This window comes from Apodemus sylvaticus, chromosome X (assembly GCF_947179515.1).
Source record: "Apodemus sylvaticus chromosome X, mApoSyl1.1, whole genome shotgun sequence".
In the NCBI taxonomy this organism is placed as follows: Eukaryota; Metazoa; Chordata; class Mammalia; order Rodentia; family Muridae; genus Apodemus; species Apodemus sylvaticus.
This window is the reverse complement of record NC_067495.1, coordinates 108,755,083-108,782,479: the sequence shown is the minus strand read 5'-3', so window position 1 is coordinate 108,782,479 and position 27,397 is coordinate 108,755,083. Positions and strand designations below refer to the sequence as shown.

At 39.2% G+C, this 27,397-nt stretch overlaps 1 protein-coding gene and 1 pseudogene across 1 annotated transcript in view; one reads left to right on the top strand and one right to left on the bottom strand.

Moving 5' to 3' along the window:
• LOC127674643 (uncharacterized) overlaps positions 1-27,088 on the bottom strand; it is a 31,257-nt gene extending 4,169 nt beyond the window's left edge. The window contains exons 1-9 of the mRNA XM_052170318.1: positions 26,951-27,088; positions 26,177-26,518; positions 22,349-22,394; positions 12,695-12,820; positions 11,735-11,814; positions 7,816-8,227; positions 6,891-7,332; positions 3,406-3,487; positions 2,541-2,590 (exon numbers count right to left, since the gene is read on the bottom strand). Of these exons, the coding sequence (XP_052026278.1) occupies positions 2,541-2,590; positions 3,406-3,487; positions 6,891-7,332; positions 7,816-8,227; positions 11,735-11,814; positions 12,695-12,820; positions 22,349-22,394; positions 26,177-26,518; positions 26,951-27,088 (1,718 nt within the window). The remainder of the gene's footprint in view (positions 1-2,540; positions 2,591-3,405; positions 3,488-6,890; positions 7,333-7,815; positions 8,228-11,734; positions 11,815-12,694; positions 12,821-22,348; positions 22,395-26,176; positions 26,519-26,950) is intronic.
• LOC127675986 (uncharacterized) lies at positions 6,694-6,770 on the top strand (annotated as a pseudogene).
• Positions 27,089-27,397: the final 309 nt, after the last annotated feature.

Sequence of the window (27,397 nt, the reverse complement as noted above, 5' to 3'; positions counted from 1 at the left end):
ATATTCACACAATGGAATACTACTCAGTAATTAGAAACAATGAATTGACAAAATTTTTAGGCAAATGGTTTGATCTGGAAAATATCATCCTAAGTGAGGTAACCCAATCACAAAAGAATACACATGGAATGCAATCTCTGATAAGTGGATATTAATTAGCCCAGAAGCCCTGAATACCCAAGGCACAAACTACATAACAAATGACTCCCATGTAGAAGTATGGAGAGGGTCCTGATCCTGGAAAGGATTGATCTAGTATTGGAGGTGAATATAAGGACAGAGAAAAAGGAGGGAGGTGACTGGAGAAGGGATGGAGAGAAGAAGGTTTATGGGACATATGGGGAGGGGGGGATCCGGAAAATGGGAAATCATTTGGAATGTAAACAAAGAATATAGAAAATAAAAATATTAAAAAAAATAAAAAGGTGGTTTAAAAAAAAAAGAAAATGTTTTATAATATTCTAGGCTCCAAAGCAGCAGGTCTGAGAATGTCCTTTCTAGAGGCCAAGGACCTCAGAGGAGATTTCTATTTCCTGGTTTCTTAGTATCTCTTAGTTTTGCTTGGAAGGTCTGCAGCAAAAGTGACTTGAGACTGTAAGGATTTGCCAGACACCTCACATTGGGTGCCCTGTTGGACTGAGAGTTGTATTTCCCTCCCTATACTTCACACCAGCTTTTGTCCTATGTTTTTTAAAATAATCACCCTCAATGATCACCTGTCCCTGAAAACCCACCCTTCCTCTATAGGAACCATGCCTTCTTTTAAGCTGGCTACAACAAAATGCTTCCTCCTAACCCTCTCCTCCCCGCAATTTCATTCTTCAAATCTGCAAGACAAGAACAAGAAAACAACTGTCTTTGGTGGATGCTGAGTTTTCAAAGTCTACCTGTCTAGTCTAAAGCTGAGCTTACCAAGAACTGAGAAAGGCTGTGGACTCTCAAAGATACCCCTAACATTTCCTATATCACTTACTTGCTCAAATGAGAAACCTCTTTCCACTCTTGTTCCCTGGTAGTGGTTATCCTTTTCCTACTCACCAAGACTAAATCCACTGCCTACTGCTATTGTAACTATTTAAGCAACACAAGATAATGAACATTCTAGTATTGGAAGAATAGTACCTCCTCTGTACTTGTAGTTGTGGATAGGCAAAATGGACAGTAAAAAATCCATATAGGTTTTGTAGAAACACAAATTGTATTTGAATGTACCTTCAAGCTTTTATTAATTGTATGATTTGGGTGAAGTTAAAAAACAAAATAACAAAACAAAACACCACCTTCCTTGGTTGGAGTAGAATTCATGCATCACACAGTGGTTTATCTTTTCACTTAGTGTGTGCACATGATCCTAGGTCTGATTCTCAGTAGTGCCAGAAACAACCAACAACCACCACCACTTCTTCAATTTCAATCTATCATTCTGTAATATGGAAATGGTAATACCTTACTCACAAAGGAATTCTAAGGCTAGATTAAACCCTGAATATAAAAGTACTTACTTAGAGCTTTCAATTATTTCTCAAGTACCATTGGTTAGGTCCAATTCAAAGGTAGTATAGCAACACATTTCTCATTCCCATTTGCATAAATTCTCCTGGTATGTTTGGTAGAATTTTATAGAGCCACCCCTAATACCACTGTATGAGGACAAAATATACCATCCATAAACTAGCCTCTTTCTTTCTTTTTTCTTTTTTAACCATAACTGAGTTAATCCTTTTGAGAAATACAAGACACATACGCAGTTGTGGAAACTAAACAAAAAAGTCAAAATCACCCTTTTATGATAGCTAGTCTCCATTTATAAGGGTTTCTCTTCCTATCCTATGAAGAGGAAGATAGGCAATAAAGGCAGCCCTTATTTTCCCCTCTTTTCCTGACCATCTTCCTGAACAGGCTTTTCCCTATATCTGTTTGCTTCAGGGAGTGTAGTTTTTAAGTACAAAATCTAACAGCTCCTGTTCAACTCTGTTCTTGTGGTCTACTTGTAGTGATGACCCTTACTACCTCCCACATGTAGAGCAGGTAGTTATGTCAAGGAAATTCTGCTTTACTTATGTTTGCATTTCATCCTGTTTTTGTTACAGGGGATATCAACTAAGATATAAGAAAAGATAAACACAAAACCAATGCCTCCCTGATATCATCACAGGCTAATGACTTGCTACTACTGCTACTGAAATAGTATGTTGATATTCATTTAGCTTGTTTAGCATATACTTTTATTGCACAGAAGAGATTTAAATCTTATCACTAATTTCAACAGTGATAATTCCTGAGAGAGATATCTAGTCTAGATACAAAATTATTATTATTGTAGATATATTATCAGAATATGATAAATAAAAGTATCAGAAGTAAAAATAAAACCAAGCTAGGCAGTTATAATGAAAACCTTTCTAATTCTGAGTATGATTATTTATACAAATCATTAAGGAGCTTTCAAAGTCAGATTATAGGGCTATGTGCTAATTTTATATTTGATGCCAGTTTTTATATTTTCCTCTAAGCACTATACAAAGGCTGTGTAAAGTTACCTGTCAAAACTTCTCTCACTTTCGTCAGAACTGTCGTCCTCATCTTCTAACTAAATGGAAAAAGTTGAGATAAATTATTGAAATAACATCCTTACTCATCATAGTTATTTTTTTTAATTTAAAGTGCAAGTTTTAGCATTTCAATGATATTCCCTTCTTTTCCTTGGTTCTTAATATTGTTAACTATGGTCTTAGTCAGTTTGTAAAGCTTCTTCATCTTGGTTAGCCATGAAAATTTCCAAACTGAAGTGATTTTATCCCTATAACTAAAGTAAATTGCTTTTCTAGATTCCTGCCTCTCTTACTGCTTCTACTCCTGAGTAATGGCTAGTCAGTCAAGTCATACTGATCTCCCGAAATTCTTTAACTGAACACTGACTGGCTACTATTAGCAATTGCCAAGATTACATCAAAAACGCAGATTTTCTCACCCCTTCTCCATTTCCTACCCTCTAACTACTCTTGTGTCTAGGAGGGCTGCTGGCTCTCTAGTTTCATGAACTAGGTTTCCCTACTACACATCTTTTCCCAAATGAAGCTTGTGCTATTATAGAGTCCCTCAGATCTGTGTTTGTCTTTTATTCTTACTGATCTGACAAGTGTAACATTCAATATCTTATATTGTACACACACGTAAGAATGTCAAAGGCACTGTGCTATTAGAGATAAATCAGTCTAAACCTCCTTAACATGTCAGAAAACTCCAGTTCAGAAGGTGACTTTCCCAAGTTAAAATCACGAATACAAATAAACACTAAAGTTTTGAAAAAGCAACAAAGATGCAAAAGGGAAGCCTAGTTAAAAGAAAATAATACATGGATCCTCATAGAATTTTGAGATAGAAAGTAGAAAGTATTGCACTTACCCCTGCATTCAGATCAAGTATCTCATTTCTTCGCTGTTCCTGTGCCCATAAATAGTCACTCCTTTCTCTTATTGTAGAAACTCTGGTATTTGTCATAAAGGGTGAAAAATTAGAAAAAAATTTAAAAAACCCATATCATTGACAGATTATTTAACATATGCAAATAATTTATTTAATTTCATGTATACATGCATCTGTGTGAGAGTATACATGTGTATGTGTGTTGATGCATGTTCCTATACATACATTCTAGAAGAGGGCAGCATGTTTCCTCATTATCACTTTCCACTTAGTGCTGTAAGGTGGGATTCTCCTTGACAGTGGGGCTTACGTTTTCTTGGCTAGTCTGGAAACTAATAAGCCCCAGTAACCATCTTGTCTTTCCTACTGCAGCAATTGGGTTACAGGTTTGTGTAGGACCCCTAGTTCATTGTGTTGGTGCTGAGACTTGAACTCTCGTCTCCATGATAGTACATCAAGTGTTCTAACTGCTAAGCTATCTCTCTAGACCCCTATTTAACATTTTAAATGAAAGCATTACAGAATATTTCTCTTTAAAATACTGTTATGCAATTAGTTACTAGCTATATGCTACAACCATGAATTTTGCAAGCAAATTGATCAATATAATAGGAAATAAACCAAGTGAGGTAATCCAGACCCAGAAAGACAAATGTTGCATGTTCTACCTTTGTTGATTATCTGAATCCTTAGATGTGAGTACATAACCTCAGAAACCAGGAAAGTACAGAGGAACATAGTGGGAGGAGGAACTCGAGAGAGCAGTGAAATAAGACAAAGGTGCTATTAAGGGTAATGAGCAATAATGGAGACACAGTGTGGAGCAGAGACTGAAGGAAAGGCCACCCAGAGACTGCCCTACCTGGGGATCCATCCTATAAACAGCCAACAAACCCTGACACTACTATGAACAACAAGAAGTGCATCCCAAAAGGAGCATGCCATGGTTGTCTCTGGAGAGGCCCTGCCAGAGCCTTACACATACAGAGGCAGATGCTAGCAGCCAACCATTGGATTGGGCGTGGGGTCCCCAATGGAGGATCTGGAGGGTGGTCTGGAGGAGCTGAAGGGGTTTACAGCCCCATGGGAAGAACAATGATTTCGGCCACCCAGACATTCCAGGACTCCCAGGGACTGAACCATCAACCAAGGGGTTTGGTTCCAGCCAAAAATATGGCAGAAAAAGGCCTTGTCGGGCATCAGTGGGAGGAGTGGTCCTTGGTCCTATGAAGGCTCAATAGATGCCCCAGCAAAGGGAAATCAGGGGGTGGGGAATGGGGTGGGGGGAGAGGTGGGAGTGGTCGGGTAGAGGGGCATATATGGAGGCATATATATGGTGGGAGGAGGGGTTTGGGGTTTTTGGGGAGGGGGGAACCAGGAAAGTTTTTAGCACTTGAAATGTAAATGAAGATTATATTCAATTAAAAAAAGAACGTTCTCGGGATGGAAAAAAAAGGGATGATATGATGATGAGAAAATAGGAAACAGATTTAACTGAACAGGAGGAAGGCAATGCAGAGGGAAAAGAAAGGAACCCTAAATAACACCAAGAATGGTTAACAAAAACAGCAACTCTGTTTACATAAAATACGTATGTTGCATCTGAGCAGGTTCCCTGAGCAGATCTTGGGCACTAGCTCCATGCTCAGTCCCACACCATACAGAAAAAGCTCCATGCCCAGGCACTCTTATATACCCAGGATCTCAGGAGCTTGGTCACACCAGGATTTCAGGATCCCAGAGGCAGCTTGACTTCCAAGAGGGTTGACAGACCAGTATCTCAGGATTACACAGAGACAGCTAGAATCTGAGGAGTTCTGACACAAGCAGGATCACAGGAGGGGCAGTGAGGGTATGTAGCACTAGAGGTAACCAGATGGCTAGATGTTAGCCTAAAAACATAGGCAACACAAACCAAGGTTACTTGACATCATCAAAACTCAGTTATCCCACCATAGCAAGTCCTGGATATACCATCATATCAGAAAAGCAAGATTTGGATCTAAAATCTCTTCTCATGAATTAGAAAAAGGACTGAAGGATCTGCAGGAGTTTGCAGCTCTGTAGGAGCAACAAAACGAACCACCCAGTACCCCTAGAGCTCCCAGGGACTAAACCACCAACCAAAGAGAACACATGGAGGAACCCATTGCTCCAGCAGCATATGTAGCAGAGGATGGCCTTGTTTGACATTGATGAGAGGAGAGGCCCTTGGTCCTGTGCGGCTCTGATGCCTCAGTGTAGGGGAATTTTAGGGTATGGAGATGATAGTGGGTGGGTGCATTGGGGAACAGTCAGAGAAGCATGAGGTAGGATGGGGGGGTTGGAGGGCAGACAGGAAAGGGGAAAATATCTGAAACTTAAAGAAAATATCCAATAAATTTTTTTTAAAAATAAAATACCTATATTATGTATGTGCATGTTTAATAAGATGTATGTAGTTTGAATGAAGTTATACAATTCTCAGTGCCAGTTCTTCCCACAAGGATTATAGACTAACCGAAATACTGTGCTATATATGGGAAACCTCTTCAACTGTTAGGAAGAAAAGAGACTCCCTCAATAATATAGGCCATTTCTATTGCCATGTTTCTCTAATGTAATTGAAGGTAAGATCCTACAGCTAAAGACAGCATACACTTTGGACAGTGGATTTGGAGGAATTTCTCAAAGATATACTTGTTGGGTTGAGGTTGTGGCTTAGACATAAATCACTTGCCTAATGTGTATAGTCTCTGGCATGACTTCTACAACAACAATAACAACAAGTACACATACATACTATCTCTTGCACACAAACATGCATACACTCTCTCACACATATATACACACACTCATACACAGAACACACACAGAAGGGGAGATATTTTGTCTCCAAGTACACATACACACTATATCTTGCACACAAACATGCATACACTCTCTCACACATATATACACACACTTTCATACACAGAAACACACACAGAGGGGGAGATATTTTGTCTGCTAAAGACTTAGGACTCTTCAGGAAGGAGATAAAGGAAAGAAGTAGATTGATTACCATTAGTTATGTCCTATCATATCAATTTAGCATAATTTGTTGGTATAGTATCTTGCCTACAAGCTTGGAAGATATAAAAGGAGTAGCTACTCTGTGTAGTGGGTAGGCCTAGCAGGAAAGATCACAAACTGGGAAACAAACTTAGGCAATTGTATGTGCATGTGAGTTGATATCATGAGCCACAAAATTGTTCCAATGCATGTCTGAATTTGAACAGTGTCTGAAAGACTATACTTTCAGGGATCATTTCTATAGTTTGTTACTAGAGAAGTTTCTCTGACTGTGTGGAACAGTGTCTGAATTGGGAAAATACAAATTTAGTTATTAAGACACAGAAATAGAAATAGAAAGCATGCTTATACATTTCTATACCATTCAAAACATTGTACTATCATTGATCAAGTACTGATTTTGTTTCTACCTGTCAATTTCAGGCTCAGATTCTGATGGTGATGCATCCCTTGTTCCAATTCTTCCTCTTCGACCATGGTATCTTTCTCCTTCATGAAGCATCCACGATTGGTTGCTACCAGCTCTCCATAAGCGGTCTCTCAATGACTGGTTGTTACGATCTCTCTGTGACCTGTTGTTAGGATCTCTCTGTGACCTATTGTTACGATCTCTCCATGAGTGGTTGTTATGAGCTCTCCCTGCAGGGCCATTAGCTCTCCCTGAGTGGTCATGATGAGATCTGCCATCATGGTTGTGATGAGCTCTCCCTCTATGTGCTCTATTAACTCTCTCTGTGTGGCCTCTATGAGCTATCCCTGCTTGGTTAGGAAGAGCTCTCTCTGTATGGTTAAGATGGAATCTATCTGAGTGGCCATGATGAAACCTAGCTGCACGGTCATGATGTGGTCTACCTAAGTGGTCCTGAAGTGGTCTAACCGAAGGGTCATGGTGTGGTCTATTTGAGTGGTCAAGATGTGGTGGTCTACCTAAGCGGTCATGAGGTGGTCTACCTAAGTAGTCATGAGGTGGTCTACCTAAGCGGTCATGAGGTGGTCTACCTGAGCGGTCATAAGGTGGTCTAGCTATGTAGTCATGAGGTGGTCTACCTGCGCGGTCATAAGGCGGTCTACCTAAGTAGTCATGAAGTGGTCTACCTGAGCGGTCATGAGGTGGTCTACCTAAGTAGTCATGAGGTGGTCTACCTAAGCGGTCATGAAGTAGTCTACCTAAGTAGTCATGAGGTGGTCTACCTAAGCGGTCATTAGGTGGTCTACCTAAGCAGTCATGGTGTGGTCTACCTGAGTGGTCATGAGGTGGTCTTCCTAAGTAGTCATGGTGTGGTCTACCTGAGTGGTCATGAGGTAGTCTACCTGAGAGGTCATGAGGTGGTCTACCTGAGTGGTCATGGTATGGTCTACCTGAGAGGTCATGGTGTGGTCTAACTGAGTGGTCATGAAGTGGTCTAACTGAGAGGTCTTGGTGTACTCTATCTGAGTGGTCACGGTATGGTCTACCTGAATGGTCATGAAGCAGTCTAACCAAGTGGTCATGGTGTGGTCTATTTGTATGGTTATCAGTTCTACCTGAGTAGACATGAGAACTATTTGAGTGAACAGGAGCTCTCCTGAATCGGCTATGTGATCTTCTAGAATAGTGCCCATGAGATCTGCTAATGTGGTGGTCATGAGATCGGGAGAGGCCATGTACTCTCCTGAAGAAAAATTGGTCTCTTTCTAGTTGTAGCTGTCTCTCTTCTGACTGGTTTCCATTTCTCCTTGTTTGATTGTCTCTGTTGACTTGTCTTATCTGCAAAGGATACCAGTTATATAATATGAATGAGACAGTCTATGATTTGATTAAGTCATAAGGATATTTTTCAAAACCCTTCTTTTCTTTATTCTTTCCTTCTTCTATTCCTCCCCTCCCTTCCTTTTTTGAGAAGTTCTAATTATAATGTTTATGTTAGCCTTAAACTTGTGATTCTCATGAATGTTGGAATTATAGGCATGTGCCAACACATCAGCTTTTCAAGACCATTTCTATCAGTGATTTTCTCCTAGAATGACACTATACCCACTTTTTATGTACTAGTTTATAGTACTAACCTATAGACCCAAGTCTGATGTACCATGTAACTTTCACAAGGCCAGTTATATGCATGTAATATAAAAATAAGGAAAATTAGCTGTCTTGTGAATTTTACCAATGAAACAATCAAACTGTGTGACTTCCTAATTGAGGAGAGAAAGAGATATTTGGAGGTGGGGGGGAGCTGCATAATTTTATGACAGCCAGTAACTCACTACATATCCAGTTGTGATCTTGAACTTCTAAACTCCTTCAATCTCTTCAATGCTAGGATTAAAGACACTTGCTACTACAAATGGTATTATATGAGGATTGAACCCAGGGTTTCATGCATGCTAGCAAAGTACCAACTGAGCTATATCTACATTTATCAAAGAAAAACAGTCCAAATTATTCTATTGACTATTTCCCTGCCCAGAGGTCATTAAAAATAAATACTAATTTCTGGGGAGAAAAACTAAGTGAGTGGAAAAGGAATGCTATAAAGGTAGCAAAGAGTTGGCTTGGTATAATTCAAATAAATGGATCTGGTAATAAGTTAGGTTTATTTTCATCCTTTTTAGCTCTTAAACCAAAAAGACAGTATAGTGAATCACTCAAAAGGAAACAGGAAAAACTTTGTCAAATGTCTATGATATCCATAAGAGTAAATGAAGAACATTATTTAGACAGTACTAAAAAAGCTAGCTTTAAACTAGTATATGTTGCTTAATAAGAAAAATACCCCTATATTTGACATTATCATGTCCTGCTTCAACACTGCTAACTGGTCAAAATAACTGATATTAAGTGGAAAGTACTAGCACAAAGAATATTATACATATACAACTTGAATAAAATTATAAAATAATCGTATTTATATAAGGAATATTTTCTGGGCTGATATTGTAGCTCAGTTGTCCAGTTCATTCTCAGCACGAGCAGGATTGTGGTTCCCATAAAGAAATATTTACATCAAATTAGGTACTATAAGATTCATAAACTTAAGGAAAGAAATACTAATTCTCTTTTAATAATGAAAAATAATGTGTGTATTTGTCCATGATATGTGTGGGTGTGTATGCCATGGTGCGTATGTGGAAGACAGAAGTCAACGTGGCATGAACCTACTTTTTCCATCCACTTCTATAAAGATCTCAGAGATCCAACTTAATTGGCTAGACTTGTGTGGCATGAACCTTTACCATTTTCAAACCTACCAAAACATTTTTATATAGCCAGGGTACAATATTTCATGCCTAGAATCTCAACAATTGTCTCAGTGCTACCAGAACTTGGTTTGCAGGCTTGGACTACTATGGTCACTTTTGTTTTCTCTACTTTTTCCTAGTGATTTCTGGTATGAAATACTTGAATGGTTCAAAACTATTTACAATGGATAGATTATTTCAATTTCAATATACTTTACAATATTATTATTTGGATGTATCTTGGACTACAGCAAAAGCAAACTCATTTTTTTCTTTCTAGACTTATCAATTGTACCCCAATTGTACCACTTGGTTGGGGGATGTAGTTAAATTGGTAAAGTCCTTATGTATCATACATATCTCCCTAGGCTGGAGCCTCTACACTCCATAAAACTAGGGGTAGTGGTACAGTGTCTGTAATTCCAGCAGATGGAAAGGAGAGAATCTGGAGTTAATGTCATCCATACATAGGAAGTGCAAGGCCAGCCTGGCTTCCATGAGACATGATTTTAAACACACAAAAACACAAATCAAGAGACCCTTTAAGGAGCCCAGGATGTTCCTCAGTGGTAGAACACTTGCTTAGCATGTGTAAAACCCTGGGTCCAATCCATGAAAATAAACAAACAAAGAAAAGAAAAACCCAAACCTAAACCTAAACCAAGTCAAAACAAACCAAAAGCAGCACCACAAATCTCATCCTACAAGATCTAGACCACTTTCCATCATTTTTTCCAATAAGAAGCAGTATTTCATCTCTGCAACACAGAATGGAGACTGTGCTTTAAATTGTAGCCTGTTCCTTGTCAAAAGAATGTTCCCAGGATTGCCACTGTGTGTGTGTGTATGTATGTATGTATGAGAGGGGGGAGCACGAGAGCAAGAGCACATACTTATGAGCTTCAAGGCGTTTGAGTGGGGGGTGTTATCAGGTGTTCTGCTCTTACTTTCCAAATTATTCCCTTGAAATAGGGTCTCTTACAGTACTTGGAGCTAAGTCACAGCTAATCAGATCCTATCTCTACTCCTACAACACTGGGATTACACCCTTGATCAAGCTTTACATTTTGTATGTGTTCCAGGTCCTCATTCTTCATTTGCAAGTGCTCTTACTCTGCAAGCAATTTTCCTGTTCAACCACTGTTTAACACTAAACACCCATGTAATAGCTTAAGAATAACTAGTTCTTACTGTTAACACTGCTGATATCTTTCAAAATTCTTGTCCCGTGACCCATTTACCTAAGCAAGTTCAGATGTAAAGGGCAGTAAAATTTTTCCCCTGGAGAGTTCCAGAGTGTGTTTCATATCCTATTTAATTTAATTTCAATTTTCTCATTTTATGTTTATGTGTGTCTGTGTGTGTGTTTATTTATGTGAGTTTAGGTCACATGTGTGTGGGTGTTCACAGAAGCCAGAGGAGGTGTTAAAGTCCTTGAACTTGCAGTTACTGGACATTGTGAGCTGCTCTATTCCTGGTTTCTGGTTCATACAATTAATTTTTAAGGGTAATAAGCTATTTTTACATTATAGCTTAAGATAAAAAATTATATGAGGACAAAATGAGAATAATTATTTACAATGAATGACAATCACCAACTATATTTCTGGCACTTTATAAATTCACTTGATTAAAATAAAAAATCAAATGTTTATTGAAATAGTTGTAGGGGTCTGCCTCCTGCTGCCATATACTGCCCACCCCAAGATGATTATGGACTCTAACCCTTTGGAACCACTGGCTCCAGTAAACTCTTTCTTTTATAAACTGCCTTGATCATGGTATTTTGTTATGTAGAAAAGAAATTATGATACCTAATATATAACTCATGCTTTTAATTTCAGCACTCTGGAAGATAAAGGTAGGAGGAACATCAGAAGTTTTTTGCCAGCCTAGGCTATATAGTAAACAATATACTACCTTGTTCTATATAGCTCGTAAGACCTTGTCTCCAAACAAACACACACATGCATCTCAAAAAGAGCTATGCTACATTTTGGACTCTTGATTCTGCTAGCTCTTAGTGTTCACTTACCAGATGAAGTAGAGGGCGATTTGATGAATATCTTTGTCTGAAAAAATTAGCATTTCTTCCCCTACTGCCACGTCTGTGTCCTGTATATTATTTTGACAAAAATTATTTTCAGCCCAAGTTGATCCAGCATTGTAGGAGAGTACCAGGACAGGGAAATGGGAGGGGGTGATTGGGAAATGGGCGGAGGGAAGAGGGCTTATGGGACATATGGGGAGGGGGGAACCGGGAAAGGGGAAAGCATTCGGAATGTAAACAAAGAATATTGAGAATAAAAAAAAATTTTTCAGCTGTGAATTAAGTATCTTTCAGAATCAGTTTTTAAATGCTAGGTCTTGATTTGGAAAACATTTAGTATTTCATCACTATGACATTTTCTGCTTATTTCACTGAATGCTATACAACAGTGATTGCCCATTCTATTAATACTCAGCATTTCAAAGGGCAGTCTTCAGTTTATGCAGTCTTTAAGATTTAGTTGTATATGGCACTAAACTTGAAACCTATGTAGAATTAATATAAAGGCTATGCCAACATAAAAATTATGTTAAAATATGTTCACTGTTCTAAATAGTGCTGTTAGGGTTAAAGAAGACATTCTTCACATTCCACCTCATTCCCTTTACCCAGTGACACTGCTTTCTAATAAAATGTCTTTGCTATAGTGATTAGGCTATTGATCATGCATTTAACACACCTGTATTGCCTCCCAGAAGTGGAGTAACCAGGCAAATTTAAAAAAAATTACCTCCATTGTTAATTTCTCACCCTGCTCTCCATTAGAAAAGCAGCTCTTATCAATTAAACATTTCTTTCATCTGAACTGGAATAAACTCTTACCAACCTTGTACAAATCCGTGTCTGAAAAAAATGAAGCATGTAACACAATATCATGTTAGAACAGTACAAGTTCTAAAATCTGCATGTTCCTTTTTACCACATGTGGTATTTAATGTAGCTTACCTCTTCCCCAGGGATACCTAGGGATAACTGCTTGCTCTGTGGATCTTTCTGACTGTATGTCATTCTCCTCATTGTGTTCTTCTTCAGCGTTAGTGGATTCTGGATGTGTAAGCTGTCTAATTTCATCTGCACCAAATAATAAAGGAAAAATAAGGAAAATGAAATGTCAAATGATAATAATGTCATCTTAGCCACAAATATACATCATACTTTATTATATTATAGAATATATAGAACTGTTAACCCTTAAATATCTTAACACAATAGTAACAGGAATAATAATTTGTAATAAATTTGGAAAACCATAGCAAGAGTAAACAATAAAGAGATGTTTAAGGTTTCTTGTATCACACACACACACACACACACACACACACTAGCATGTGCTTCAGAGCAATGTGTTAGATCTCTCCTCCTGGAGCTGGAGCAAGAGTTCCAGACAGGCGTGGAATACCTGATCTGAAATCTGCTCCCCTGAAAGAACAAACACTCTTAAAAAAACAACTCAACATTTTTTCAAAAATGAATTTTTTGATAATTTCATACAATGTATTTTGATCATATTCACCCTACTCCTCCCATATCTACACCCCTTCCTTACATATTCAACTGTGAGTCTTCTTATTTTTAAAACTCATTAACTCCAATATGTGTTGCCTATAAATTCTTGGCTATTCAGCTATTCAGCTGAGTATGGGTAACATGCTAGCACCATACCCTTTAAGAAAACTGACTCTCTCCATCTATGAGGCTATCAGTTGTCAAAGGAAATTGCTCAGCTCTCCTCACCATTCCAGGAGCTTATTTGGACTGAGGTACTGGACATTCTGGTACTACCATTTCCAGCTCCATGAGAGTTACCATGTTATTTTCAAGTATGTATCAATTTCCACACATTTTAAATTCAAATAAGAGCTGTTCATTTATTTGCTCAGTTGACAACGATCCTGTGATAGGCATCTCTACAACACAGAAACTTTGAGAACATCAAGCAATATTCAGCAATTCTATAGGTTACAGAATCAACTAGGACAATTCAGTAGCTTTTTTATACACCAACAATAAACATATATAGATAATAAAAATGTGATATATGTATGCAATATTATTCAGCTGTGAAGAAAAAGGAAATCATGAAAACTTTGCAGGCAAATGGAAGAAGGTAGAAGAGATCATTATGAGTGAGGTAACAGACTCAGAAAGATAAATGTTTCATATTCCCCCCCCTCTCTCTCTCTCTGTCTCTCTTCAGTATTGTAACTATAAATATTCAGATATGAGTATATATCCTAGAGTAACTAAATAAATGAGGGAAGGTAAGTCATCCTTGCTGTGGTGGGAGCATGGGGAAGCTAAAGAGAGGAAGCTACTATTATATAACTGATCTGATCAGGAAAATTCAAGGGATCTCTACCGAAAGTGAGTGAGAGAAATATAGAAGGGGATACAAAAACAGTAACGATGTTTAGAAAAGGCACAAGGAATAACATGAAACTACTTATGTAAAAAACACTTAAAACACATCCAATTTTCTAAATAAATATACATATATGATTTAAATGGCCATTTTCCATCTTTGCTCTTGTAAGTCACAAAGGCAACCTAACAAATTTGCCACCTGCCACCAAGAGACATCCTTTTTTGAGTTTTTTGTCAGGGTTGTTCAAGAGACTCCCAAAACATTACAAGTCGTTTCTATTGCCTCTGACTGCTACTCAGAGTGAAAGGTAAGTCCATATTGGTGAAGAGACCATGCACATCAGATGCTGGCCCAGAGACCTCTGATCTGGAACTGACCTAAAAGCCTCTTCCCTGAGACCTAGCATTCATGATACCATAAGGACATGCAAGTTTTCAATGGATGGAAGCAACCAACAGTCCTACCCACTTATAATACCTAAAATCCATACCAAACAGCATTGCGTGGTAACCCTAAAGGTATAGTCTTTTGACCCATACCATAGAAATAACAGACAAGTCTGTAACTGGATTTAAGACCCTCTCAACAAGTGGAAAATCATGGTTGGTACCTTAAACCTAGCAAAGTATACACAGGTTTAATGAAGCTATTGATTGTGAAGAAGAATCTACAACTACTATTTTACTTAACCAGACTAATCTCTAATTTCTTTGTAAATGATTTTTTATATACCCCCAGATAACTACAGTCCATATAAAGAAAACTTCTCTTTGCAACATATTGAGACAATTACAGGAAACTAGAAATATTCCAAGTATTTGTGGATCCCAGTCTAATGCATTAATATTCCAATAAATCAAAGAGCCTACTTGGTTATTAAGTAAAATCAGGGAAGGATGAGAGATTTTAAGAGCCAGAGGAACAGTAATTTTTTTTTAGGATTTTTTATTTGATATATTTTTTATTTACATTTCAAATGATTTCCCCTTTTCTAGCCCCCCACTCCCCAAAAGTCCCATAAGCCCCCTTCCCACCCACCCCTTCCTACTTCCCTGTTCTGGTTTTGCCCTATACTGCTTTACTGAGTCTTTCCAGAACAAGGGGCCACAAGGAGGAGGAACAGTAATTTTGTTGTCACAATATATCTCCCTGGAATGCCAGAAGCGAAACACAGAGTCTCACAACCTGTCTTATAGGAGATCTGAACAAGAGAATTGCCAATGGACATGCTAATGTGGGCAGTGAACACTGAAGGGGGCTTCCTTTTCAAGCTAGCTAGGCTGTATATAGTGTGTTCTGAATCAGCCCTAGGTACACATCAATAACTTATCTCAAAAATTTCAAAGAAAAATAAATAAACCAGCAAAATTTAAATAGAAACGTACTTAAAAATGATTATTAAATCCAAATTAACAAAATTAGAAATGAAAAGAGGGATATAACAACAGAAACTGAGGAAATTCAAGAAATCATCAGATCCTACTACAAAAGCCTATACTCAACACAAATGGAGAATCTGGAGGAAATGGACAATTTCCTAGACAGATACCAAATACCAAAATTAAATCAGGAACAAATAGATCATCTAAACAGTCCTATAACCCCTAAAGAAATAGAAGGGGTCATAGAAAGTCTTCCAACCAAAAAAAGCACGGGACCAGATGGCTTCAGAGCAGAATTCTATCAGACCTTCAAAGAAACCTAACACCAATACTCTTCAAACTATTCCACAAAATATACAGATTCAACACAATCCCCATCAAAACCCCAACTCAGTTCTTCTTAGAGTTAGAAAAAGCAATTCTCAAATTCATCTGGAATAATAAAAAACCCAGGATAGCTAAAACTATTTTCAACAGTAAAAGAGCTTCTGGGGGGTATCAGTATCCCTGACCTCAAGCAATACTACAGAGCAATAGTGTTAAAAACTGCATGGTATTGGTACAGTGACAGGCAGGCAGATCAATGGAACAGGATTGAAGATCCAGTAATGAACCCACACACCTATGGCCACTTGATCCTTGACAAAGAGGCTGAAAACATCCAATGGAAAAAAGATAGCCTTTTCAACAAATGGTGCTGGTTCAACTGGAGGTCAGCATGCAGAAGAATGCGAATTGATCCATCCTTGTCTCCTTGTACTAAGCTCCACTCCAAGTGGATCAAGGACCTCCATGTAAAACCAGACACACTGAAGCTAATAGAAAAGAAACTGGGGAAGACCCTTGAGCACATGGGCACAGGGGGAAAGTTCCTGAACAGATCACTAATAGCTTATGCTCCAAGATCAAGAATTGACAAATGGGACCTCATAAAATTACAAAGTTTCTGAAAGGCAAAGGACACTGTCAAAAGGACAACCAACAAACTGGGAAAAGATCTTCATGAACCCTACATCTGATAGACTGCTAATATCCAATATATACAAGGAAATCAAGAAGTTAGATCCCAGAAAACTAAATAACCCTATTAAAAATGGGGTACAGAGCTAAACAAAGAATTTTCACCTTAAGAACTTCAGATGGCTGAGAAGCATCTTAAAAAATGCTCAACTTCATTAGTCATTAGGGAAATGCAAATCAAAACAACCCTGAGATTTCACCTTACACCAGTCAGAATGGCTAAGATTAAAAATTCAGGAGACAGCAGGTGTTGGAGAGGGTGTGGAGAAAGAGGAACACTCCTCCACTGCTGGTGTCGTTGCAAATTGGTACAACCACTCTGGAAATCAGTCTGTCCGTTCCTCCGAAAACTGGGCACCTCACTTCCAAAAGATCCTGCTATACCACTCCTGGGCATATACCCAAAAGATTCCCCAGCATGTAATAAGGATACATGTTCCACTATGTTCATATCAGCCCTATTTATAATTGCCAGATGCTGGTGAATGCAAAAAATGTGGTATATCTACACAATGGAGTACTATTCAGCCATTAGAAACAATGAATTCATGAAATTCTTAGACAAATGGATGGAGCTGGAGAACATCATACTAAGTGAGGTAACCCAGTCTCAAAAGATCAATCATGGTATGCACTCACTAATAAGTGGATATTAGCCTAGAAAACTGGAATACCCAAGACATAATCCACACATCAAATGAGGTACAAGAAGAACGGAGGAGTGGCCCCTTGTTCTGGAAAGACTCGGTGTAGCAGTATAGGGCAAAACCAGAACAGGGAAGTGGGAAGGGATGGGTGGGAGAACAGGGGGAGGGAAGGGGGCTTATGTGACTTTCAGGGAGTGGGGGGCCAGAGAAGGGGAAATCATTGGAAATGTGAATAAAAATATATCAAATAAAAATGATATCTACGATCCCATTTTAGAAATGTTTGATGACTAAAAAGAAACATTTAAAATTGCTTCTTGAAAATATATTAACAGTGACGTCCCTTTAAATTTTATAAAATGATTTATTTTCTAGATCCTGCTAAGTAGACAACAAAAGAAAGGGGGAGGGGGTCCTTATGTTTCTTATACATTCTGTTGGAGGACAGGACCCATGTCACAGTTGGTAAACGCTTGCCATGCAAGTTTTAGGACCTCAACTGGATCCCCACAATGTTCCCTTTTGTGAGGACCCATGAAATGGTTTAGTGGGTAAATACAGTTAGTTCCTGCCATATCTGACCACTTACACTGGACCCTTGCAACCTCCATGCTGAAAGGAGAGGAACAGCTTCTCTATGTTTATCTCTGACCAGCACATGCACACTGTATGTAGCATGACACACAAGCCCTGAACCTTCACAAAGTAAATTAATAGAAAACTTAAAATGTTTGAGCCATAGGGTATATAAATTGTAAACTATTAGAATTAAAAATAAAGGAGAATCTCCAGGACTCACTGGATCATCAACCTTGTTTAATCAATAAATCCCAAGTCTCAGGGAAAGGCTTCTTTCAAAAAACAAACATACAAACAAACATGTAGATGGCCCCTAGAGAATAACACTCAAGGTTGACCTCTAGGTTATTTTCAAACTTGTACAAGAATTCCTATACATATAACAGCTACTATGTACACACAAAAATGCTCACACATGTACATATAGATCTGCAAATGCACATGTATACACATCCTCACACACTAAACTCTGTTAGGAAAAAATGCAAAAGAAAATTTCTCAAGTTACACAGTATTTGATTACTACATTAAATTGGTATGTGATAATTACAGAAAATGTTTTTCTCAAGTGTCTTCATGTGGCTTGTCAAAAATACTGTTTAGTATTTGTTTCCCAGAAGCAGCACACAACCTATTTCATAGCAGGAAAAGTAACACAAAGCACCAACCAATCTTTCAAGGTTTGGTGGCTTACAGTAATAAATTCTGACACTAGAGGGCAGCAAAGAAAATAAGGGGCAGCCTTTGTAGCCAGATCCTGTCCATCTCAAAACAGGAGAAGATTCAGGATCATAGGTCAAGTCCAAGTGGATCAAGGACCTCCACATAAAAACCAAGCCCACTGAATCTAATAGAAGAAAAAGTCGGGAAGAGCCTTGAGCACAGGGGAAAATTTCCTGAACAGAACACTGATGGCTCAGGCTCTAAAATTAAGAATTGACAAATGGGACCTCATAAAATTGCAAAGCTTCTGTAAGGCAAAGGACACTGCCAATATGACAAAGTGGTAGCCAACGGATTGGGAAAAGATCTTTACCAATTCTATACCCTATAGAGTGCTAATACCCAAAATATACAAAGAACTCTTGAAGTTAGACTCCAGAGAACCAAATAACCCTAAATGTAAATGAATATATTCAATAAAAAAGAAAACGATATAATAAAATAAGTACAGAGCTAAACAAAGAATTCTCAACTAAGGAATCTCAAATTGCTAAGAAGCATTTAAACAAATGGTCAATATCCTTAGTAATCAGGGAAATGCAAATCAAAACTACCCTGAGATTCCACCTCACACCAGTCAGAATAGCTAAGCTAAAAAATATAGGTGACAGCAGATGCTAGTGAGGATGTGGAGAAAGAGGAACACTCCTCCACTGCTGATGGGACTGCAAACTGAAAACCACTTTTGGAAATCAGTCTGGTGATTCCTCAGAAAATTGGAAATAGTTCTACCTAAGGTCCCAGCTATAACACTACTGAGCTCCGGGGCATATACCCCCCCCCCCCAAAAAAAAATGCTCCAACATGTAATAAGAAAACATGCCCCACAATGTTTATAGCAGCCATATTTATAATAGCCAGAAGTTGGAAAGAACCTAGATGTTCTTCAGCAGAGCAATGGATATAGAAAATGTGGTATATTTACACAATGGAATACTACTCAGCTATTAAAAGCAATGACTTCATGAAATTCGCAAGGCAAATGGAAAGAACTAGAAAATATCATCTATTTCAGCCTCAGCTTTCCTTCCAGGTACCCTCATTCTAGTAGCTGCAGGCAGCAACAGTAAATGTATAAGGAAAGTATTGTAATATCTGAAGATTTAAAAGCTTTCATAAGTGTGAGGGTCTGAGAAAATGATTCCAGGTATATGAAAAGTTGTTTCATACTTCTTCCCCTTGCTCTATACCATTGTTTAGGTTATCAAACTATGACTCAAAGACATGCAACTACTGTCCTTTCTACAATATGGCTTTTAAAACATTACAAACAGTAATAAAACTTTTATTTATCTCCTTTTGTAAACTTAAAACTATTGTTTCAATTTTTAGGAAATCTACTTAAATCTACCTGTCACAGGTGAAATGGAATCCAGAGAAGTACTATTGTCAACAACAGCCTGTTTCCACATCTGTCTCTTCTTGAGGTCGTGATCTCTCCCACTTTTCCTGGCCATCTTCCCCTTTCTCTGGTCTTGGGTCTCCCCTAACTATCAGGGCCATAAAATTAAGTTTCAAATGTACACCCATGATAAAAAATGTCCCCTAGACTACTTAACTTTACCTTCTGTCTCCAGTTGTACTGTCCCAGCAAATTTCAAGCCAAATTACAGACTACTCCAGCAATTCTACAGCCCCAGATGCTCCCTCAGAATCTACATCCTAGACAGCTCCAATGTTCTTAGCCCAAGATGGTCCAGTCTCACACACTGGTTGAGTACTGAACACAATTACCCAGCCCCAGATAGTCTATAGAGCCTTGACAAAAACTGCCACAGCCTGCCTTTCTAGGCCTTGTTCAATATTCTAGCTTCCTTGGGTGATACCCCAATATCAGCAGGAGATCAGCTAGAAGAATGAGACTCCCTTAATAATCCAATAATGAAACAAAAGTGTGGAAAAGAAGGGGTCTTTAAGAGGTCCAAGCAAATATCAATACTCTTTAAAACTATTCCCCAAAATAGAAACAGAAAGAACACTATCCAATTCATTCTATGAAGCCACAATTATAGTGTGTATTCTCCCTTGGAGAATGGTTTCTGTCTAATGGTTTCCGTCTAATCAGGAACTTGTCACAATTACCTTTCATAGAGGACTTCATAAGAGATTTTCTTCTACTTCTATCATGTTTAATATTCCAAATAGATTTTAAAAACAGGTTGAGTGCATATTACTTTTAGCTTTAGAAGATATCATGCACATTTAAGAGGCATTTAACATTATAAATTATTTTGATGACTTAAAAAATGTCAATACCTAGTTGTATATTTTAAAATAAATTTTATTAGCTTAATAAAGAAAGGAGGTCCAAGCATTACAAACTTGGTACTGACAGGTTTTGCCCTTTTCTCTTTCCTCTTCCTTGTCAAGCTGTTAAGATTACATTTCTAAAGTGAGCTCCCAAGGTCTCTTCACTTGTTTTGCCACAGACTCATTCCTGAAACTGAACACAAAGGAGTAAATTATTCAAATACCAAGGTCCACCAATCAAAATGCATTATTTGGCTAAACTGGCTAACCTATCCAATCCAATCTGGACTTAGCAATTATTTCTAACACATGCTTCCTCTTCTCTTCTGAAAAATTCACTTCTTCAGAAATAACTGCTTACTGTCTTTGATCTAGAGGGAAGCCCCAGCTGATTGTCCTTCCAGGGTGATGAATCTCTTTGTGCCGAAAACTTAGGTGTCTGCAGTGAACTGATCCAACTTCAAGTTCCCCAATAATTGAGGAGGGTAAACACTACATTAAAATGTATAAAATATGAAAATGACAGAACATTTTTAAGGGATTATTTTGGATCGCTTAGATAAGACACCAAAACATACTACAACGACAACAAAAAAGAAAATGACTCAAATTGATCTATTACCAGTAAAGGCTTCTAGGCTGGCAAAATTGTTATGCACAAAATGAAAAGGCAAAAGGGAATCCTCTAGAGGAAATATTTGAGCTTGAATATAAAGATCTACACCCACAACATACAAACTCACAGAACTCAATGATGAAGAGACAGTATGTTTTCCTTTTTTAACAGTTGACATTTATGTTCTCTACACTCCCATACACATTTCGAGGGTTCCCTTGGCCTGATTTACTTTCATATGTAGTTCTCTTAACACATATATCTATACTTGCCTCTCCCTATTTACTGACTGGCATTTTCAAAGTACACATTCCCTGCTTCTTTAGTCCCCATATATAAAGACAGCTCCTACTAACACCTTGACCTACCTACCTACCTACCTACCAACCTACCTACCTACCGACCTTCCTTCCTTCCTTCCTTCCTTCCTTCCTTCCTTCGTTCCGTTCCTTTCCTTTTCTTTCTCTGTCTCTCTCTTTTATTCTTTATTCCTTTCTTTCAACTCATTCCTTTATTTTCATTTGTAACATGCTTTCATCTGCATATTCTATAAAGGCATCCACTTTTACCATTGACACACCCACATCTTGTTCTTAGTTTTCTGTCATCTTCCTCCAATGCAGCTCTAGTTTCCCTTTTAAGACTACGGCTGAGTTTTCCTGCTGCGATTTGCACCAGGGAGCCAGGAGACTCTACAGCCCTCTGTGAACAGCCCACCAGGAAAGAGTGATCTCCCTGCAGCACTTTTACTTCTGAGCGCAGAGGAGAGATCTACACCTTGTCTCTGGAGGGGAACAACAAGGAGCACACAGGGCCTAAGATCAGTGAAGCAGCTTGGATGGAAGTCTTTCTACCACCATTTGCACCAGGGAGCTGGGAGACTCCACAGCTTTCTGTGTACAGCCCACCAGCAGAGAGTGATCTCCCAGCAGTGCTTTCACTTCTGAGCTCAGATGAGTAAGGGCATAGTCTTACAGGCCTACAGGAGGAACAAACTCCAGCCAGATACAACAATACCAACTGTCCCAATCCACAGGACAGTCAACAGGATTCCTGGAGCTACCTAAGAAGAGGGTGAAGGGGCAAAGACACAAGAGGCCGACAGCAAGTCTAATCCCGATCAAGCTGTCAAATTTTTATTTTACACAAGTCAATATAAAGGTAAGCACACAAGGTTTGGGAGGGGTAAAGGGGGAACAATTTCAGGGGGCTGACATCATTTCTAAGAAACAGTTTCTCATAATTTCTAGGTAAGGCTAGTTATTGCTGCTGGAATTTTGGCATGATAAAAGGGGGGTCATGAGGCGGTGAAGTGGAAAGGGGTTGCTATAGTAACCTATCCACAGATGAACTTCAAAAGGAGAGGGTTTTGAGATTTATGTAGGAATGTTTCCTGGCATGGAGATCTAAGTGAGAATGACTCCTGGTATCGAGGTTTCCTGGCATTGAGATCCAGGTGGAGATGGCTCCTGGTATGGAGAGTTCTTGGCATTGAGATCTAAGTGAGGATGGCTCCTGGCAACCAACTACAACCAGAGATAACCAGATGGTGAAAGGCAAGCACAAGAACCCTACCAACAGAAAAACCAAGGCCACATGGCAACATCAGAACCCAGTTCTCCCACCATAGCAAATCCCAGATACCCTAACACACCAGAAAAGCAAGAGCAGATACAAAATCGTATCTCATGAGGCTGATAGAGGGCTTCAAGAAAGAGTTAAATAATTCCCTTAAAGAAATACAGGAGAACATCAGTCAACAGGTAAAAGCCGTTAAAGAGGAAACATAAAAATCCCTTAAAGAAACACAGGAGATCATGGGTCAACAGGCAGAAGCCCTTAAAGAGGAAACACAAAAATCCCTTAAAGAATTACAGGAAAACACAAATAATCAAGTGAAGAAACTGAACCAAACCATCCAGGAACTAAAAGTGGAAGTAGAAACAATAGTGAAATTACAAAGTGAGACATCTCTGGAGATAGAAAACCTTGGAAAGAATCCAGGAATCATATCATAGATGCAAAGATCAACAATAGAATACAAGAGATAGAAGAAAGAACCTCAGGTGCTGAAGTTACCATAGAAAGCATTGACTCAACAGTCAAAGAAAATGCAAAATGCAAAAATCTGGTAACCCAAAACATCCAGGAAATCCAGGACACAATGAGAAGCCCAAACCTAAAGATTATAGGTATAGAATAGAGAGAAGATTTACAACTTAAAGGGCCAGTAAATGTCTTCAACAAAATTATAGAAGAAAAGTTCCCTAAACTAAAGAAAGAGAAGCCCATGAACATACAAGAAGCCTACAGAACTCCAAACAGACTGGACCAGAAAAGAAATACCTCCTGCCACATAATAATCAAAACACCAAATGCACTAAACCAAGAAAGAATATGAAAAGCAGTATGGGTGAAAGATCAAGTAACATATAAAGACAGACATTATAGAATTATACCAGACTTATCACCAGAAACTATGAAAGCTAGAAGTTCCTGGGCAGATCTTATCCAGACCCAAAGAGAACACAAATGCCAGCCCAGGATACTATAGCCAGCAAAAATCTCAATCACCATAGATGGAAACCAAGATAATCCATGATAAAACCAAATTTACACAAATTCAGCCCTACAAAGGATAACTGATGGAAAATGTCAACACAAGGAGGGAAATTACATCCTAGAAAAGGCAAGAAAGTAATCTTCTAACAAACCAAAAAGAAGATACCCACAGAAGCATAAAAATACCATCAAAAATAACAGGAAGCAACAATCACTATTCCTTAATATCTCTTAACATCAATGGACTCAACTCACCAATAAAAAGACATAGACTAACAAATATTTCTCATGTAAATCTTCAATTTTTATCAGAAAATGTTTGTAATTCCTCTTTTAATTTATTTAGTAGTTTTTTATGTCTACCATTTTATCTGAATTATTTTTCATGATAATCTTCAATTTTATTATGTCTTTCTATATATTTCCTCTATTTTATCAGAAATGTTTTCAATGTAAATCTTCAATTTTATCACAAATGTTTCTAATTCCACCTTCAATTAATTTGGAATGAGTTTTTATATCTACCATTTTATATGTAAAATTTTCCATGAAATAGTCAATTTTAATGTGCTTTTCTATATATTTCTTGAATTTTACCAGAAATATTTTCAATATAAATCTTCAATTTTATCTGAAAATGTTTATAATTCCATCTTCAATGAACTTATCCATATGCCTATCATTTTATCTGTAAAATTTTCATAATAATCTTTAATTTTAACATGGCTTTATATTTTTTTTCAATATTATCAGAAATATTTTCCATGTAAATCTTCAAGTTTATCACAAAATGTTTATTATTCCACTTTCAATAAACTTAGGAATGCTTTTATGCCAACCATTATTACATGTATATATAATTTTCCATGATAATCTTTAATTCTAGCATGTTTAAAATTTTTAACATCTAAAATTTTTCTACAATTTTATCAGAAATATTTTCCATGTAAATCTTCAATTCTATCATAAAATGTTTCTATTTCATATTTCAATTAATTTAGCAATGTTTTACATGTCTACTACTTTACTATTTAATTTTCCAGGAAAATTAACATGTTTTTAACGTGTTTTTCTATGTATCATTTTATATGAAATATTTTCCATGTAAATCTTTAATTTTATCATAATGTGTTTTTACTTTCCTTTTCACTTTAAAAACAAAAAGACTATGGCTGCTTCCTCCCTCACTGTATCACTGAGAACTTCTCTTATTTCTTCCTTCCTGTTCCTGAGGTCTCCAGTAATCTGCTAACCCTCTGCTACCCTGCCTATGTTCCATTACCCTTGTGACATCCTTCTGTCTTGTCTAAGCTGCCAAACTAACAGGTCAATTACTCTCCTGCCTTGAATAGCTGACACTACTACTGAAACTACTGCTAAAATTAGTCTCCTGACTCTCTAGGATTTGTCCCATCTATGCCATGCTTCATTTTTATTGCTCAGTCTCCTGAGGACAATCCCATTTCCGGTCTAGAAGTGCTGCTTGGCTCCATTCCCACTTCACATTTCTCTGTGGATATTCCCAATATTAGAGCCTGCACTCCTCCTCATTTTGTCTTACCCTACTTTTGTATTGATTTCTCTGTCCCTTTCCTGTTGCATATACTGGACCTGGATAAACTAGAGGATGGGATTAGAGAATCAGAAAGGAGCAGTATAAGGGCAAAAGCCAGGGTAAAACAAGAAACAGGACCAGAAAAATGGAGGTGGGGGGAACTGTGGGGCCCATGAAGGGGATAGAGTGGTCAAGGCAGACATGTCAGCTTGTAAAGCTGCATATAATTACCAACACCAAAACCACCAAACAAATAACTGTGAATATCTTTCTGGCCTATTAATTCCCAGATGCTAGAAAGCCCTGGCATCCCGCTATGTGATCCTGTGGGTAGGAAGTCGGCAGGCCGCTGGACTTCATTAGAAAGTGCGCCACCTGCCGGGCAGTGGTGGTGCACGCCTGTAATCCCACCAATCTGGGAGGGAGAGGCAGGTGGATTTCTGAGTTCGAGGTCAGCCTGGTCTACTGAGTTCCAGGACAGCCAGGGCTACACAGAGAAACCCTGTCTCAAAAAATACCAAACCAAACCAACCAAACAAACAAAAAACCCCAAAACAACAACAACAACAACAAAAGAAAGGGCCGATTTACTGTCTGACCCTTTCAACAACCATTTTAGAGTTTCCATCCTAGAACATAGGGACGGATGTGGTAGAGAGGCACTGGGCCATGAAGGCTAAATGAGGCCCCCTCGTATGAGGAAGTCAGGAGAGCCCTGAGTAACAAACCGAGCCCGAGCCCGAGCCCGAGCCCTGAGTAACAAACCGAGCCTGAGCCCGAGCCCGAGCCCGAGCCCGAGCCCGAACCCGAGCGCGAGCCCGAGCACGAGCCCGAACAAAAGCCCGAGCACGAGCACGAACCCGAGCCTGAGTCCTAGCCCAAGCGCAAGCCTGAGCCAGAACCCGAGCCTGAGTCGGAGCCCGAGCCTGAGCCCGAGCGCGAGCCCGAGACCGAACCCGAGCGCGAGCCTGAGCCAGAACCCGAGCCTGAGCCAGAACCCGAGCCCGAGTCGGAGCCCGAGCCTGAGCGCGAGCCCGAGCCCGAGACCGAACCCGAGCCCTAGCCCGAGCCTAAGCCAGAACCCGAACCCGAGCCCGAGCCCGAGCCCGAGCCTGAGCCAGAACCCGAGCCCGAGCCCGAGCCCGAGGCCCAGCCAGAGCGCGAGCCCGAGCCCGAGCCCGAGCCCTCTCTGGAAAGCTCCAAGCCACCAGGCGCCATTTTGTGAGGCCCAAGTTATGCCTCGCTATGCCGAAGTCTCCCAATTAACATCCTTTCTGACTAGTGGGGGGCCCCGCAGAGGGAGCGGGGCCACACTGCCACCTTCACACTAGAAAGAACTGGTTACCTTCTTGGTTCTCCATCGTGCTGCCACCTTCTGTGGGATTCCCAGCCACCTCAAAGCACAGCGAGGCACATGCTGAGGTGTCTCTTCCCTGGAGTGGCGTGCGAGTGCGTGCGCACACGGGGCTCTCAACACTTCCCTAAAGGCATCCTCCAATCACCGTGCTTCCTGCACTGTTGCCAAGGCTCAGTGGGTAGAGTCCGGCCAACGTCAGTGCACACCACGCCTCCAATCTCTCGGGAGGGGCGGGGAAAGCAGCTATCTCGTGCTTGCCTGCGGCTCTGCTCCCGAGGGGCATTTTCACAATTTCAACAGCTGGGAAACCTCACAGAACTTAGTCATGGCACCAGCTTTTCTACCAGCTCCCTAAATGTATTCTCGGGAAATCGAGATCATTACTAGTGGACCCTGAAGAAGTCTATTTACTTTTACCGGAATTTGTTTTCTTTCTTCTAATTTTTATTTCTCCCTTCACACTTTTGGTTAATTTTCCTCCGTGTCGACTGTGATTCAAGTGTGTGTGCCCGATGCCTGTGTAGACCAGAAGGGGGCTCGATTCTCCTGGAACCTGGACATATATAGGTGTGCGTGAGCAATGTGCTGGGAA